Below are 17,465 nucleotides of genomic sequence, written 5' to 3'. Positions count from 1 at the left end.
TGCAAATCCTACTTCCTCTGCAATTCTTCTGCTCTCATACAAGTCTTTTTTTTCAAAGTATGTACATAAAATAGTGATTTCCATTATCTCTGGAAAGGCGGGCTTTAAACGATTACAGGAAAAAGATTTTACTCTTCTGGTTTGGAAAAATAGGCTGTGCATTTTTTTCCTTTACATGTTTTATACATGCGTGTGTGATTGAAAGAACCGGGAAGACAAACCTGTATATTTTTGTAAGAACCGAGAATCTGCAGTGTTTTTATGCACAATGAAATCTAAGGAGGCAGTTCCACTTACTGCAACTACACTGAAACCACAGTAAGGCCAAGTTTTAAAGCACACATCCACATACATACCAAGGTAAAACTGCCCTCTCTTCCACGTAGTGTAACGTATGCACACTCACCTGTGAGTTCTCAAGGATCAGTGAGCATATCTAATTGTCTAAGGGCAGGAAGGAAATACTACTTGAACTCATAGTAATAATATCAATCTCCTTTGTCTGTGTTTTTTCTCTCTGCTCTCCATTGTCCCCGAGCCGATCAGAGCTGTGTTCTGGCGCTGTGTGCAGGGCAGTCCTTGCTGTTAGTGTCGAGGCTCTGCACATCCCTGCCAATGCTTTGTGCAGCAGCCCTGTGCGTGTGCTCTGTGTAGTGGGGTCTCTGTCTCGGTCTCTAAGGGCCTTTCTTATGCAAAGGAGAGATCTCTGTGGCCCCGAGCAAAATTAGCATGGTCACACTGTGGAGAGAAGTGTCTTTAGAGGGGCAGTTCTGTTTTTGTGTCAGGCATCGTGTGAGTGTGCACCTGTGGCTGTGTGCAGGAGCAGGTGAGTGAGTCTGTGAGGGCTAGTTTGAGTATGAGCGAGTGTTTGTGTGTGTGTGTGTGTGTGTGAGAGAGAGGAAGGGGGAGGCAGGCAAACCGTTCAAATGGTCGACACGCCCCCCCAGGCACTGTTAGGTGTTAGGAGGGGCTGTGGGCTTATTGTTGAGGTCAGAGTTTACAGGAAACAGCGTGAGAGAGAGCGATTAAATGGGGAGTGAATTCACCGAGGCCCAAGAAGCACAGAGCTGTCACTGCAGCCTCTCTTCCTCCCTGTCCGTCTGTCCATCTCAGCCCAGCCTTGCTCCTTCTCCTCTCGTTGGAGTGGCTTTCTTTATCCCCTGCTCTTCCCTCTCTCCTCTCCTGCCCGTGTGGAAACTAAAGTGCTGCAGTAACAGCACCTCCCCAAGCTGATCACACTGATCAATTTATTGATCAACCTCAGGTTAAATGCCCAGAAGAGGCTGTAATATATAACTGTTATTGATCTTGCTCTCCCCACTAATCCTTCTCCCGTCCTCCTCTCTCTCTGCTGTCTTCCTGTCTTTGCTGTTGCTGTTTGCTCTCGGCTCTGATTCAGTCCAGCCCCACCCCCAGGACCCTTCACCCTTCACCCCTCACCCCTCACCTCTCTCTCCATTGTATTCTTAAAAAGAGGGAGAGAGAAGCTTTGAAATGCATGACCCCTTGTTCCCTCTCTTCCTCCCTCTCTCTCTCTGTTTCTTTTATCGTCTCTCTTAAGTGATCCCGCCCCCCTCCACTCTCCACCCTCCATCCTCCATCTCCCAACCCCCTCTTCTCACTCCCATTAATAACTTCACAACACAGGACAATGGCATGTGCACACACACACACACACACACACACACTCAGGCCAGGAGGTCAGGGGTTAAAGACATTGATGAGGCTGTGCTAATTAAGGGATCTGTGGATGAAGCTGTGGTGGGGGGGTGGAGGACACTTACACTAGGACAGGCCCTGAGGGAGAAAATACAGACAATTTCATTTTTTGATTTGATTTTGTTTGCATAGTTGTTCTTGTGTGCACATTTTAAAATGGCAGGGCTTACACTCAGAAATGTGCATGCTTAGCAATGGTACGGTGTTTCAAGGGAACGCCCGCACTTCCCCCAAAAGTACATCGCAAGTGAGCGTGCTGTACCGACTGCTCCCTCCACTGTGTGAGGAGGATAGGAGCCATGAATAATAGAGGGAGAGAGAGAGAGAAATGGGGGGAAGGGAGTGTTCCTTAACCCCATCCCCCCCAGCCAGCTCTTGTGGGTGTGGCATGTAGGGTTCAGAGTTCAGGCGGAATCGAGGCGTGTCTGAACATTCCACACTCAGCTGCTTTACCCCTTAAGGGCTCTGATCCACAGAGACACTTGACAACTATTTCTCTCTTTTCTGTCTCTCCTTTTTTGTCTTCCTCAGTATCTCCCCCTCTCCCATCTCTCCATCTCCCCATTATCAACCTCTTTTTCTCTCTCACTGAGTCTTGTCTTTCTTCCTCTATCATCTTCTCACTCTCTCTCTCCCTCTCTTCCGTGAAAGAGTGCGACGTTGTGTGTGTACGAGAGGGTGTGTTTCACGTTATCCATGTATAGGTCACACACACCCTGCACACAGGTGTTTCTTGACAGCTTGGACACAGAAGGGGTCAGCGAGTAAGAGAGCGAGAGCGAGAGAGAGAGAGAGAGAGAGAGAGAGAGAGAGAGAGAGAGAGAGAGAGAGAGAGAGAGGGTGAGAGAGAGCAAGGTTTCCAAGGTATTGGTAGTTAACTAGTTACCAGCTCAAAAAGTGTCCCAAAGTGAGCGTGGTGAGTGGAGTCTGTGCTAAAGCGCAGGGGGGCGGTGGTTTGGCAGACCCGCTGGCTTGGTTAACCGCTGTAACCGCTGTACAGAGGAGAGGGGCTATATAAAGTCCCCTTTATAGACTACAGACTCTTAGTTTGCAGTTGCATGTCATGGTACAGATCTGACTGAGTGCCAGTGTGCCTCCAGGACTCAGGCCCCGCCCACTGCCACTTGACTGGGGAGTGCCAGTTTCCCTTTCGGCTTCATGGGGACAAACTTTTTGTGCGGAGGGACGCAGAGACGGGGACAAGGACAGAGACCGAGACGGGGACATAGTGTCTGCATGCCTGATTGTCTGCTGGTTTCTAGTACTGATCTTGTACTATTACTATTCACCTCTCCTTCTCCCTCATCCTCTCCCTCTCTCTCCTTCTCTCTCTTTCCAGGACTAGATTAGGAAATGCCACACTGGATTCCTAAACCAGCCCTTTACTTCATTCTCTCTCTCTGTCTCTCTCTCACTATCTCTCCCTCCCTCCCTCTCTCTCAGCCCACCCTTTTCAGAGAGCTGAACTTTAGCAGTAGTACGAGACACACGCCAGTGCCAGTCGTCCTGAGTGGCAGCAGGGGGGGAGTGACACTTGGCTAACACCCACCAGCAGCTTTCCTGCCCGCCCCTGTCCTGAGAGATGGCAGGGTGCCTGGGTATTTCAGCTGTGCGGGAGGGTGGGGTGGGGTGGGGTGGGGTGGGATGTGGGGTCTTGGCAGCAGCCGAATCTTTTTATAGTTTCCTGCAATCTGTGCGTCTCTCGAGTTCACGACCTCGTGCTCTGCCAGTGCAGCAGCAAACCGCGGACGTCAGTGGTGTACTGTATGTAACTTAATTAGTGTATTTATTTATTTGTCTATTTGCTTGTTTACTTGTGTGTATTTGCTCAGTTTCGCGTGGGAGCTGTGATGCTTCAGACAACCTGCTGGATCAACACAAGCCCCCTTCGCCCCGATCGCCTTACTTTATTTCAGAACTGATCTTTGTTCTTTTTTTTCCACCCCTCTCTTTATTTTGCAGGACTCGGAAAATTCAGATAAGGAACATTCCACCACACTTACAGTGGGAGGTGCTCGACGGGCTGCTGGCTCAGTATGGGACTGTGGAGAACTGTGAGCAAGGTAAGGCTACTGTCCCCCCCTGTCAGTTTAAATACAGACAGGGTGAAGAGTTTTCCCCTTATCTAATTAACTCCCAGAAATAATTAATTTGCTGTAAGTATCGTGTGAGGGACAATCACTCTGCCTTGGCTGTCCTGGCATGTTCTCCTCCATCCCAGGACACTCCCAGACAGTTCTTCTGGTCCTAAAACCCCAAAGCCTCCAATCACACGTAACTCTGAAAACTCGGGGTGGGAAAAACAAAACAAACAAAAAAGACTTTGATTTCACAGTTTGTTAGGGTCAGTGTGAACAAGGGCATCAAGTCCTTCATGGCATTCATCCCAAATAAGACCTTTTTAAAAAGTGTATCTTGCATGTTGTTAATGTAGTTTGAAGTTACCGATATGTTTACGTACACAGGCTGGAGTGTCATAAGTCAAGAGCATGATTTAACATGGCCGATCTCAGGCCTAGTCCTGGAGAGTGTTGGGAACCTAGCTCTCCCAGTTACAGCACCACACCCACTGTGTCCCACCAAATCCTGTCCTGCTCACCCTCCTCCTCCTCCTCTCTCACCCTCTGCCTCCTCCACCTCCTCCCTCCTCTCTTCCTCCTCTCCCCGCTCTCTCCTCCTCCTCCTCTCTCTGCAGTAAACACAGACAGCGAGACAGCAGTGGTCAACGTGACATACGGCACGCGGGAGCAGGCGCGACAGTAAGACCTCAGCCCACAACGCACTGACAGTCTCACACACACACAGCACACCTCACTGACACTCACACACCCACACACTGCACTGACGCTCTCACACACACACAGCACACTGACAAACTCTCACACTGCATTGACACTTGAACACTCACACACCCACACCGCACAGTGACACTCACACACACTGCTGTACTGGGAGATCATTGATTGGTTGCATTCAGCCCTTAGCAATCCTGGCCCGGAGTTGTCCCACAGCCCTGGCGCACACCTGGGCTCTCCCTCTGCCAGTGACTGCGATTGAGGTGCTCCCTCTGTTGGCCACTTAACATTCTGCAGGCTGTCAGTGCACTAAATGAATAGTATTATTCATGGAGGGATAGCTGAACTTCAAAGTCTCACTGCTCAGAACTCTTAATTATTGAAAAACGTGTGGTTCTGTGTCGATGTTTTAAAGAGGGAACACGAGGGACACAGCAGAACGTGTCTGTGGATACTAGTTACTGCCTCTTGTCATAATATAGTGTATTATTATTATTATTATTTTTATTTCTTGGCAGACCCCCTTATCCAAGGCAACTTACAACATAAGGCAGGCAAACACAGCAGAACATGTCTGTGGATACTAGTTACTGCCTCTTGTCATAATATAGTGTATGGACATGTAGTGTGACAGTGTATTCACACAGACCATCCTACACGTGTGTGCCTTTTTATTTTCTAGTTATCAGTCTGTATACCCCATTAAGTATGTGTGCCTGCATTAACAGACAGAAAGACTATCAGTGCCCCCTGCTGGTTGTTCTGGAGTTCTGCATCTCCATTCAGTCCATAGCCTTGAAATGAGTACACATCTGTTCTAAGGAAAAACTAAAAACAGAAACTGGAACGGCACAGGATACAGTAAACAACATCAACAGCAGTAAACCTGAGACAGAGTCTTCGTCGCTGCTGTATCCTTACACTCCCCCCACACTCCTCCTCTGTCCAGGGCGATACAGAAGCTGAACGGGTACCAGTTCGAGAATAACGCCCTGCGCGTGTCCTACATCCCAGATGAGCAGTCGTCCGCACAGGGCCAGCACGGGCCCGACAACGGCCGGCGCTCGGGCTACGGTCCCCGGGGGGCCCCCAGACAGGGCTCCCCCAGTGGCGGACCCCCGAAGCACCCCCATGCTGACATCCCGCTGCGTCTGCTGGTGCCCACACAGTACGTGGGGGCCATCATTGGAAAGGAGGGAGCCACCATCCGCAACATCACCAAGCAGACCCAGAGCAAGTGAGTGACGGGGGTGGGGTGGGCAGCCGAGTTGGTTGCAGGGCTTGGGGGAAGACAGGGATCGTATTCTCTGTACTGGATCTGTAAATGCTTTGTCAACACCCGTGTGAACGTGTCATGATATCAGAGTTGGGGGGGAGGCACGTGCAGAGGGAGGCAGTGTCCGGTTGGCCGGTCCGTGAGGAGAGATCATGCACCACTCTGATTCAGAAATGCTGCATCCACTCTATCCATCTGAGACTGACCCCGGCCTGCCGCTGGCTGCTCTGAGTCAGCTTCCTGTTTATTATGGGCGATCAGAGGGGACAGCGCTACATGCCTGTCTGTGTGGTTTCCCAGTAACGTATGTAACTGTTCTGTTCTGTTTCTCTCCCCCCTACCCTCCCCTCCCCTTTCCCCTCTTCACCATCGCCTCGCCTCCCCTCTCCTCTCCTCCAGGATCGATGTGCATCGCAAGGAAAATGCGGGGGCAGCAGAGAAGCCCATCAGTATCCACTCCACACCGGAGGGCTGCTCGGCGGCCTGTCGTATGATCCTGGACATCATGCACCAAGAGGCCAAGGACACCAAGACGTGAGTGCGGCACAGGGGCGTCGTATTGGCGGGAATGAAATAGTGTTTCATGACCTGAAAGCTCTGGCGTGTGGTGTGGCGTCGTGCTGTGTTTCTCATGGTGCTGTGTGTGCTGTGCTGCAGGGCGGACGAGGTTCCTCTGAAGATACTGGCGCACAACAACTTCGTGGGCCGACTGATCGGCAAGGAGGGACGCAACCTAAAGAAGGTGGAGCAGGACACTGACACCAAGATCACCATCTCCCCGTGAGTGTTGGACGCTGCACCCCACACTACGCCCCCCGCCCCAGGAGTCTGCGCCCTCCTGTGCCCCCGCTGTGACCCTCCCTACACCCACGGACGGCACTGCAGGCCGACCTAGTGCTCCGGAAGGATTCAGTGCCAGCCTTTTTCAAACTCCTTCTCTCCTTGCCCCCACCTAGGCTGCAGGACCTGACCCTGTACAACCCCGAGAGGACGATCACCGTGAAGGGGGCGATCGAGGCCTGCTGCCAGGCAGAACACGAGATCATGAAGAAGGTCCGAGAGGCCTATGACAATGACATCGCTGCCATGAATGTGAGTGGGGAGGGAAGGAGAAGAGAGAGAGAGGGATGGGAAGAGTTGAGTGTGTCTGTGCTGTACAGTGCAGTCGTGTCCATAGAGTGAACTGGACAGCATTGATGTGTAGAGTTGTATATTAATAATCTCTCTCTCTCTCTCTCCAGCAACAGACTCACCTGATCCCTGGGCTGAACCTCAGTGCGCTGGGCCTGTTCCCCCCCTCCTCCTCCATGCCTCCCCCTCCCCCTGGAAACTCAGCTGCTGTTGCCCCCTACTGCTCATACGGGGTAAGTGCGCCCTAGTGAACCCCGGCTCCAGTTCATAGTGGGGCAAAGTTAAAAAAAGTTCGAAGTCATAGGAAAAGGACTGTAAACCTAGGCCACGACCACAGCAAAATTCAACATATTCATAGTGCTGCAGATACCTTGGGGTAAGTAGAGGCAGACAGACAAGGTGTGCTGTGTGCTATCAGAGAGCTGCAGTCTGACCCCTGACCCCCCGCTCTCTCCCAGCAGGTCCCGGAGCAGGAGACCGTGCACCTGTACATCCCAGCCCAGGCGGTGGGCGCCATCATCGGGAAGAAGGGCCAGCACATCAAACAGCTTAGCCGATACGCTGGGGCCTCCATCAAGGTCAGCCAAGAGGCGGAGACGCTCGCTCACAGAGATACACACCCTTCCTCTGTCTCTCCCTCCCTCTGTCTCTCTCTCTCACACACATAGTTGGGGCGTGGTGTATGTGAGAGCCAGTGACTGACTGAGTGCCTGGGCTCTCCTCTCCCTGCTGCCCGGCCTGACTCCCCTCTCTCCACAGATCGCTCCGGCCGAGGCTCCTGACTCAAAGATGCGCATGGTGATTGTCAGCGGCCCCCCAGAGGCTCAGTTCAAGGTAGGGGCTCTTAGTCTGGCCTGCGCCACCGCGCCATCGCACTGCTGGAGGGGTAAATGCACCTCCTTCAGCTGGGAATGTTTATCCCTTAACTTTTAACCAGCCGCTCTCACTCAGGGCCACTACCCCGGCCACAAAATGTGAATGCAGCACTCTAAGAATAAGGGAATACGAAACACCCTTTTCCATCTGGGTGCAATTACCTGATTTGGTGCAATTGTTATGTTTTTCAGTAGAATCGGCCTACTGAGTGTGTGTGAGTGAGCAGATTACGTCTCGTTTATTGTCGCTTCTGTAGCGGATACTGATTGCTCTTGTGTGTGTCTCTGTGTTTCTGTGTACGTGTGTGCATGCATGTGCATTCATGTGTCTGCGTGTGTGTTCCGTGTCCAGGCCCAGGGCAGGATCTATGGTAAGCTGAAGGAGGAGAACTTCTTTGGACCCAAGGAGGAAGTGAAGCTGGAGACTCACATCAAGGTGGCAGCCACCGCGGCCGGCAGGGTGATCGGCAAGGGTGGCAAGACGGTGAGTTCAGGGCACAGTAGGGCACAGCAGGGCATAGCACATTAATAAGTAATTGAATACTGTATTAAATCTAAAGTGCTATAGTAATGTGCTGTAGTCAAAAGCAGTACACTGTAGTAGAATCGTATCTATATTTTGTTCTGAGTAATGTCTTCTTATCTCTATATCTTATTAATTTCAGTATGTCTAGTCAATAGGAACTTGGCAGTGCTAAGGAAAGTGTGCTGGCTGAAATTGAGTATTGTCTGATTCTAGGTAGACCTACCGCTTATTATAAATCACATGTGATTATCCAGCCAATCACAGGGCAGCATTTGCAAACATTCTCATACCTCTTATCTGGTGTATAAATGTCATCCCGTGCAGAGAATTCTCAGTATTTAAAAAATCTTCAGTTGCCAGCGACCTTTCAAGGGACTTAAATGCCAGTGGTGCCGGTGTCACAGGGTGTAGATTTGATTTTAATAGTTTTATTACGTTTAACCAGCATGTAAACAAACACAGATTGGCTACTGTAGGTAAGTGACAGAAGATCCTGGACCAAACCATTATTGACGGTGGGGGGGGGGGAATTACTGTAAAGATATTTGTGTATCTAATTCTTACGTGTATGAATTAGAGTAAGTTAAGAGATGTTATTTTGTGCAGTTTGTGCAGCTCCTCTTGCCAAACTGCATAGATAAAGATAAAAGATAAAATCTCTTATACAATAAGAGACGCCCCTCACACCACCTATTAAAATATAATAATATTTATGATAATAACAGTAGTAAATGGTGAACGTGCTGGTGTGTGTGCCACAGGTGAACGAGCTGCAAAACCTCACAGCGGCGGAGGTGGTGGTGCCACGAGAGCAGACCCCCGACGAGAACGACCAGGTCATCGTCAAGATCATCGGACACTTCTACGCCAGCCAGGTGAGGGGGCCCCTGCCCTGTCTCTGTCCGTCTCATTCTCTCTCTGTCTGTCTCATTCTCTCTCTGTCTTTCTCATTCTCTCCCCCTCTCTCTGTCTGTCTCATACTCTCTCTCTGTCTCTCATTCTCTCATTCTGTTTCTTTTGTTCCCCATCTGATATTCTGTCCCTCTCTTTCGCTGTTTGTCTGTCTCTCCCTGTGTCCTTCCTCTCTGTCGCTCTCTGTCCATCTATCTCATTCTCTTTCCGTCTGTCTGTGTCTCACTCTCTCACTTTTCGCGGGAGTGATCACCCCACCCCCTGTGTCAGTGTCTGACAAGCTGTGTTCACCTGTGGTTGAGTCACAGCTGGCCCAGAGGAAAATCCGGGAAATCCTGACCCAGGTGAAGCAACAGCAGCAGAAAGGGGGGATGGGAGGATCACAAGGCCCCCCCCCCCCTCAGTCCCCCGCCGAGCCGGGAGCCCCCCAGGGACCTGCGCAGGGCCCTCCCCCCACCAGGAGGAAGTGAGGAGGTGTACTGAGCCGAGCCACCGCCGGGGAGGAGAGAAAGAGAGAGAGAAAGAGACCCAGCGGGAGACGGAAGGATGCACGTAAATAGACGACGCGGAATAAAAAAAAGAGAAAATGACAGAGATACAGATATAGAGGGAGATGAAGAGAGGGAAAAAGAAATAAGAAAATCAGGGTGGGGGGTGGGGAGGAAAACTAACAGAATAAATAAAAAACAAAGACCAGATGCCAGGCCAGGGAGAGAGAGTGACTGGAAATGAAAGGGGGATGAAGAGCGAAAGCCAAAATCAGATGCAATGAAATGACGAATGAACGATAGTGAGTTACAGAATAAATAGTAACGCTGATTCACCGAGCAGGACTGCCACTCGGACCAGCACACAGACCGCTGTCCTGGGCCAGAGGTCACAAGGAGGTCGTGGAGGGGTTAGCGACAGGTCAGCCTAGGGAAGAGTTGCACCTCTACTGAAAGGGCAGCCAGGGTCGAGACTTCAAGGCTGTTGCTGCTGCTGCTGCTGCCAGATATACCCAGAGTGCACCCGGGCAGCCTCAAAGTTCAGAGGTCACTGTATCTTGGCCAAGGAGGAGGGGGGCGAGAGACCAAACAGGGCAGCAGCTGAACTGCACTGACCTAAACTGGACCTTTTTTAAAAAAACAGGGGAAAAAAACAACTGATAAACTATAAGGTAAAGAAATTCATTTCCAGTCATTCTTTATTTTAAGGGTGTTTTTTTTTAATAATAAAAAAATAGATATTTATATAGAGGAAGCTTATTATAGTGGAGTGTAGTGGAGGGAGCAGGGGAGATGTGGCACCGCAGGTCAGAGGTCACAGGTCACCAGTCCAGGCCAGGTCATGTGACTGGCCATAACGCATTCAGAGACAGGGGACAGGGCTTCGGCTGTTAACACTGCTCTTTAATTACCAGGCAGACAAACTTTAAAAAGTAAAAGAAAAAAGAAAAAGGTTGTAAATATAATCTTCATGAAAAAATAAATGCTGCAATTGATCGTTGAAAAGCACGTGAGAAATTCATGGCAGGAAGTGGGCGGCCCTCCGGAGCCGTGTGTCCCACCTCCTGCACCGGGTGACAAACGGCCAGAGCGCAGACGGTCCGAGCGGTGAGAGTACAGTGCTGTGCAGGTCCCAGCTGGCCTTGCAGTTGTATTGCAGGCGCCAGTTCTCCAAGACATAGAAGACAGACAGAAATCAGCCATGATGCTGATGTGTGACCTGTACACAAATGGCATATATTATATATATTGTATATATTGTATATGAGTTAACCAGGCCCTGCCCTTGGCTCTGAGAATGACAGTTGCGAGTTGGGTGTTTCTGAAGCGAGGGAGGGAGGGTCGAGGGGGTTAATTGTGACAGACTTTAACCTCCCCCCCTCCCCCCCCCAGCCTCCTTCAGAAAAGCCCTCTCTTGCTCAGCCTTTTGTTTTTTGTGTGTTTTGCGTCGATCTGCAGTGACCGGCGGCCCACACCTCCTGCTCCCCACACTCCCTGACCCCTGACCTCCCGTTCGGGGGCGCGGCCGGGGAGAGGCGCGCCAGGGCGTCACGGGGACAAGACGAAACAAAAAAATAATATAAGAAAAAAAAAAAGAAAACCTACCTCAGGGTGTTGTTACCTCAGTGTTTGTTCCTAATTTTTTTTTTTTTCTGCTTGCTGGTGTTTGATATAAAGCTGATAGTCTTGAATATTTTATTTTTTTAATAAAGACAAATAAGTTTGGGTGTTTTTTTTTTTTTTTGTATTTTTTTTTGCTTTTTTTTTTATTGTTTGTTTTGTATTTGTTTTCCATGCGTCTGTCGGAACGTGCCCGGGGCTGCTCCTGACCTGCACTAGCCCAGGCAACCATGACTTGAACACATTAACCCTGCTGATGATGGCCAATCGACCACTCAACAGCAGCAATACGAGAGTCCTGTGGAGTGGTGCGGTACGGAGCGGCCCCTGGCCCTCGTGGCAGTGTCTGCAATTTTTTATTTTATTTTGTTTGATTTTGATTTCGAAATCGTTGCCTTCGTCAGTGGGGAGACCGGGTGAAGTGCAGTGTTCTGTCTGGCAGTCGGTCGATCGAGTCCCTCAGCCGATATCATACCGTAGATCGCTAAAAGGAACCATTTTTCTTTTAATTGACGTTGCGCCATTTTCCGCGTATTTCAAGTCTGTGTAGAGAGCCAGTTTGGAGCATCCCAGCACTGCACAGCGCTCACAGCATGCTATGGCACAACCTTAGGCCACATTAATAACTTATCTCTCCACCCCGACATCCAGACTCCTCATATATCTATTTTATTTTTTATCTTATTTGTTTACAGGAGAGGGTGGACATCTCTCTCACTCTGTTTCTGAGATGTCTGCTCTCGCGCACTGTGTGTGGAGTGCAGGCGGTGTGACCTCTCACCTCCTCCCTCCAGAAGGATGTCCAGTGCGCAGTTGTCTCTTTGTGTCAACCGTTCGTACTGCGGCCAACTGTTACACAATGGCCAGTGCTGTCACAGTGTGCCGTGTAGATTTCAAGGCTTGATTTAAGAGCTATGCACAGTTTTACATCATTAGGTGGGGAAGTTGGAGGGGGGGTGGCTGTGCTTGTGTGCCATGTAAAATCCAACCCACCGTCTTCAAAAAAGCAGGGGATCCCCAGGGCAAGAAGAGAGAGCAAGTGTAAAGCTCGGGAATCCTCCTGAAGCTGTACAGAAGACAGTCGTCTCCAGGCTGAGGTGTACCTACTGCACAGCCGACTCCTTAAGAGTGCAAAAGTAAAAAATGTGAATATTTATTATCAGAGACCGACTGTCACACTTATTAACCCGCCCTGTGATGATTTGTCTATTCTTTTTGTTTTTCCTTTTGTTTTTGTTTTGTAATGAATGAACTAAATAAAGTCGAGGAGAAAAAAAAAGTAGCGTGAGGGAGAGATAACTATGGTGCCGGGTTTTCGGTCGGTCTTAAACCGGGTCGGAGACATTTCGAAACGCTTAAAAATTAATATTATAAAAAATAAAAAATGGGAGCAACTAAATAAAGAAAGAAAGAAGAATTTAATTAAGTAAATAGATTTAACCTGTATATAATATGTAAAGGACCAGCTAATGAGAAGAAGAGTAAAAAAAGTTTTGTATTTTTTGAATTACTTTAAAAAAAAAAAAAAAAAAAAAAAGCGACAGACAGACTAGCACTGAGGAGCACTGTCGGAAGAGTGGTTTACCAACTGCTTCACCAAACAGGAAGTGCCACTGGCCATCTGCGGTTGCACATTATTTATTGTGCTCATTTATTATCAACAGGGAAAGTCTATCCAGCTGTTTTTGCTTCCATTCTTCTTTCAAGAGACAGCGATTCTTGGTGTCATGACCAGTCAGAGAGAGAAGGGGAAGGCGGGGAGGCGTTGATAATGTCTTCATTTGAATATGGATTTCTCTCTTCTAAAGCAGGGTCAGAGGTCATACAGGCAGGTTTGGTAGAGAGTTGTCAAAGCAGAAGGAAAAACAACAATAACAACAAACTTTTTTCCTTTGGGAGCTCCTCAACGGTGACACTGCCTGCTCCCCGGTGTGTGTGTGAGGGTGTGAGAGTGTGTGAGTGTGTGTGTGCTCCCATACTGACGGCAGGGCGAGGCACAGCGCATGGCTCCTACACACAGAGTGACTCCAAACTCTGGATGTTTTTAACACAATACAACACTAATTGCCTCTGCTGTGATGCATTACATTTTTACACATTTCTGCGGAGTAGCTCTTTGTAAACTTGCCTGTATGCCATAATATGAACCAAGAAATCAGCTGAAATATAACCAAGGGTGGCTGTCTCTTTAAAACCATAGAGCTCTTTTCATAGACCCCGGCACATTTTCATTGATTCAGACTGCGGCCTTGTGTTGTGTTTTGTTTTTTGTGGGGTGGGGGGGTTGTTTGTTTGGTTTTTATTTCGTTTTTTATTTTCATTGTCAAACAGCAAGCATTATTAGGACATGACATCTGGTTACTTACTGTTTCGTTCAACCAAAATTTATATAATTGAAAAGAAAGAGTGGAAAAAAAAAAGACACGAAAACAAAAAAATAACAATATTAGTAATGATGATAATAATAATAATAATAATAAGGTTCTGGAATTTTAATAAAAAGATATAAAGTGGATGGTGGGAGGAGTGGGAGGGTGTTTGGCAGGCTTGAGCCTCCTTACGTTTTGACAGGGGGAAGGGAGAACGAGAGACGGACAGAGAGAGAAAGGGAGAAGAGAGGGGACTGATCTTGATTTTTACCATTTTGGTTTAAAGCATTTAGCATGGCAGTCAAGCTGCACGCTGGTGGTCCCACACAGATTTACGCAGCCAGAGGAGAATTTCCATTTGTCCGTTACCCCTGAGCCACCTGACTGTTTAAACTTGCCCCTGGGGACCACCCCCCCCCCCGGTCCGGGCAATGCATCCACCACCTCCATCCCACCCCCCCCACCCCTCTCCTGTTTTTAGAGGAAGGGCTAAAGATGGTCTGGCATCACTACGTACTACCTCCACACCTCACTTCTAAACATCCCCAAATTCTTCTTTTTGGATATCCGAGGATGAGGATTTTTCAAAATATAAATATTTTTCAATTTAGTTTTTCATTTGTTGTGTTTTATTTTCCTCTCAGCCAGTGTCCTTTCCCACTCTCCAGTTCTGGCTTCTATCCTGCCTAAATTCTGATCAGTTTTCCTTTTTCCTTTAAAATTACTTTTTTATTTTGTTTGGGAAAATATCAATTCATTAATGTTTTTTTAATCTTATTTTTGAAAATGCACAGATCTCTAAAACAGCTTCTTAACAAACAAAATACTAACTAGTAATCCTTACATATTGTTACAAAAAACAACTGCCATACACAACCTGTAGGGATCAAAACAATGCAAAAAAAGGACAAATAACATGAAAAAATACAAAAAAATATATCTATATATAGTTCTGCCAAGGGGGGGAGCTTGCGGCCTGAACACCACAAACCCAGAACCCCGGTGATGACCTCACAGTGATGACCTCATGGGGACGAACCGAGACACTGTTACTGCTTTTCTTTGCTCCGTGGCTGTAAAGCCCATGCAGAACAACGGCCCTGCGCAGCCCTGACTGAGAGCACCATTTAGAAAAGAGGGGGGGAAAAAGTTTTGCTTGCGAGTGACGACCAAAAATACAAATACGCTGGTTTTGTTTTTGTTTTTAATTCCCGATCATTTTCTGCCTCCGTTTGATCTGCGATGTGCCGTGCAGCTCTCGGTAGTCGTCGTCCCCCCACCCCCCAGCATTTCAGTCTGTACCACCCGTGTGTGCACAGACGGTCGAGGGTCTTCCTTTCCTTCAGTTTTGGTCTTTATTCCATTCGGCCACAGGGCCATTCTTGTGTGCAGCACATACGGATCCACACAGAATCCGTAAGGTAAAAACACGTGCATAAATAGATAGATAGATAGGTAAATAAATGTTTAACATTTTCTTCGACTGACAACTGACATCCACTATGTGGTGCTGCAAAATCCCACACATAACTCGGAACGCTACCTCAACACTTTGCTATAAGATTGTCTCGGACAGGAGACACCGTGTGCATCCAGCTCTGCTGTAGTGTTGTTACAGTACATCGCTCTTATTTTTATTTTATTTCGTTCTATTTTATTTCGTTAGTGTGTTTTGGTTTTGGTTTGTTTCAGTTTTTTTTTCTTCCCATTATTATTTTCTTTAGAAGTGGTTACCTCTCCAGCTCAAAATCTGGGGAGAGGAATGGGGGCGTAGTGGGCTGGGCGGGGGGCTTGCGGAGGGGACGGGGACAGGTAGGAGGTGTGTGTGTTTGTGTGTGTGTGTGTGTGGGAGGGGCGGGGGGGGGGTTGATGGGGGAAGGAGAAAGAAGCTAATTCTTTATAAAGAGCCGGAAAAATACCAACAAAGGAAATTTCAATTCAATTTGCCCATTCAATTTATTTTTTGTATTATTATTACTATTATTGCTACTCATACCAGCTTGAGATCAGCAGAGACTGGCCAATGGCATGTGTCCATCTTTGTCTTCCCAGTTCCATCAGTCACTGCCTCGATCACTCTGCCTGCCGCCCCCCCACACCTCTCTGCCGCAGTACAAGATGCATTCACAGTACAGATTGTTTTTTTGTAGAGCCTTTTGCAGCCTGAAGAATTTGTTTTTTTTTCTTATACAGATTTGATATATAATCCCATAATAGAACAGACCTCATTTCCATTAACTTCATAATTCAGCAAAAATAGTTCCCCCCGCCCCTAACAAAAAACATCTCTTTAGCCCTACATTACAAGACACACCACCTTCCCACGACGCCTCACCGCCCACCTCCCCGCTCCTCCACAAGTCTCCCACAACCCCCGTCATCCCATACATCTCCCTCCCTCCTTCTCTCCCCCACTCTTCCAATCAAGGGGCACGATATCTGTAACCGTGTCATTTTTGTTTTTGTTGATCTACCTCTTAGGATAAATAGCAAAAAATGAAAAATACAAAAAATTACAAAAAAAAAAATACAATTAAAAAGATAATAAAATCTGGGTAGTGGCATTTCCATATACTGTAGTTTATAGTCTAAAAAATAAAAAAATACTTTTACTTCTTCCAAAGATGATTTTTTTTTCTCCATTGATAGAAATTATTTAAAAAAAAAAATTAAAAGAAACCGAGAGAAGAGAATTAGAAAAACTGTTCAAAGAACTGGTCTACTTCCTTTCTGCGTGCATTTTGTTCATCGTTAGACTCTCTCAGTTTTCACCTCCAATCCTTTCAAGTTTTTCTTTTCCTGTTTGTTATGATTTTGCCCTGAAATTAAAGTGTACCCCAGGGAGTCGTGCTTGGCAACTGCACACTTTTTTAACATGGTTTTCCCTCCGCATTTTCCTCCTGTTTATGGACTTTGCTTTCACTGTGCCTTCTCACGGTTTGACCATCGGTCTGCTGTGCTGCACACCACTACGCCATGATCAATTCAGGGAGGAACAGCAGTCAATCCTTCGGGGGGATCTGCAGTGCAATCTCCTCGTGAGGGTTTACTGTGGTACTTCTCTGTGTTACCACTGTCTAGGGCAGCAAAGCTCACTATGTTACAGCTGCTGGAGAACACAGAGCAAGCAATGTTAAAGTTGTGTAACTCAAAGAGGGGACACCATGCCAAAAGTGCAGTATGAGCTAGTGCATCATTCTCTTGTAGTTAGATAGCAGTAGGGCGATCATTTTTAAGACTTGGGATTGTATATTTGTGTTTGATGCATTAGGATTCTTTCTCTGTGAACTGAGAAACTTTTTCCTGCAGGACGTTTCAAAGCAGCATGATGTTTTAAATACTTTTTTTTGTATTAATAAAAAAATTAATAATACAAACAACAGATCCATTTTGAAGAGAGTGTGACCCAGGGAAGGGGAGGGGGGGAGCAGCTTTGAAAGCCTGTCCCCCCCTCCACCCCCCCGCCACTCTCTACACACCCACACACCTGTCACGCTGTCTCTAGCCTTCACAGACTGTTTTTTTGTTTTGTTCTGTTTTTTTTTGTTTTAGTTCTCATCAACACTTTTTAACTCCTTGTAAACAAACAGCATAGAAATGAATGTGTTATTAAAAGACGAGAAACCAGAGCGTCTGTGTCACTGTGTGCTTTCTTTCAATGTCTGTAGGTTTAGCACTCTTTGCACTGCAATGCTTTACACTGCAGGGTGGCATGTTGCACTGGGCTGCACTACCGCTTACTCGGCTGCACTGT

General features: G+C 47.7%; 1 protein-coding gene across 2 annotated transcripts in view; it reads left to right on the top strand.

The window, feature by feature from the left end:
• igf2bp1 (insulin-like growth factor 2 mRNA binding protein 1) overlaps positions 1 to 17,340 on the top strand; it is a 52,907-nt gene extending 35,567 nt beyond the window's left edge. Inside the window, exons 4-15 of one of the 2 annotated variants that reach the window (XM_066698791.1) lie at positions 3,682 to 3,782; positions 4,415 to 4,478; positions 5,464 to 5,751; positions 6,190 to 6,324; positions 6,448 to 6,570; positions 6,747 to 6,882; positions 7,032 to 7,154; positions 7,380 to 7,499; positions 7,681 to 7,755; positions 8,149 to 8,280; positions 9,084 to 9,197; positions 9,543 to 17,340. In XM_066698791.1, coding sequence (XP_066554888.1) covers positions 3,682 to 3,782; positions 4,415 to 4,478; positions 5,464 to 5,751; positions 6,190 to 6,324; positions 6,448 to 6,570; positions 6,747 to 6,882; positions 7,032 to 7,154; positions 7,380 to 7,499; positions 7,681 to 7,755; positions 8,149 to 8,280; positions 9,084 to 9,197; positions 9,543 to 9,704 — 1,573 coding nt within the window. In that variant the 3' untranslated portion in view covers positions 9,705 to 17,340. The remainder of the gene's footprint in view (positions 1 to 3,681; positions 3,783 to 4,414; positions 4,479 to 5,463; positions 5,752 to 6,189; positions 6,325 to 6,447; positions 6,571 to 6,746; positions 6,883 to 7,031; positions 7,155 to 7,379; positions 7,500 to 7,680; positions 7,756 to 8,148; positions 8,281 to 9,083; positions 9,198 to 9,542) is intronic. The other variant, XM_066698792.1, reaches the window with a different exon arrangement.
• Positions 17,341 to 17,465: the final 125 nt, after the last annotated feature.

The sequence above is a fragment of the Amia ocellicauda genome, chromosome 3, assembly GCF_036373705.1.
Source record: "Amia ocellicauda isolate fAmiCal2 chromosome 3, fAmiCal2.hap1, whole genome shotgun sequence".
In the NCBI taxonomy this organism is placed as follows: Eukaryota; Metazoa; Chordata; class Actinopteri; order Amiiformes; family Amiidae; genus Amia; species Amia ocellicauda.
The sequence above is the reverse complement of the archived record's forward strand: the minus strand, read 5'-3'. Positions and strand labels throughout refer to the sequence as shown.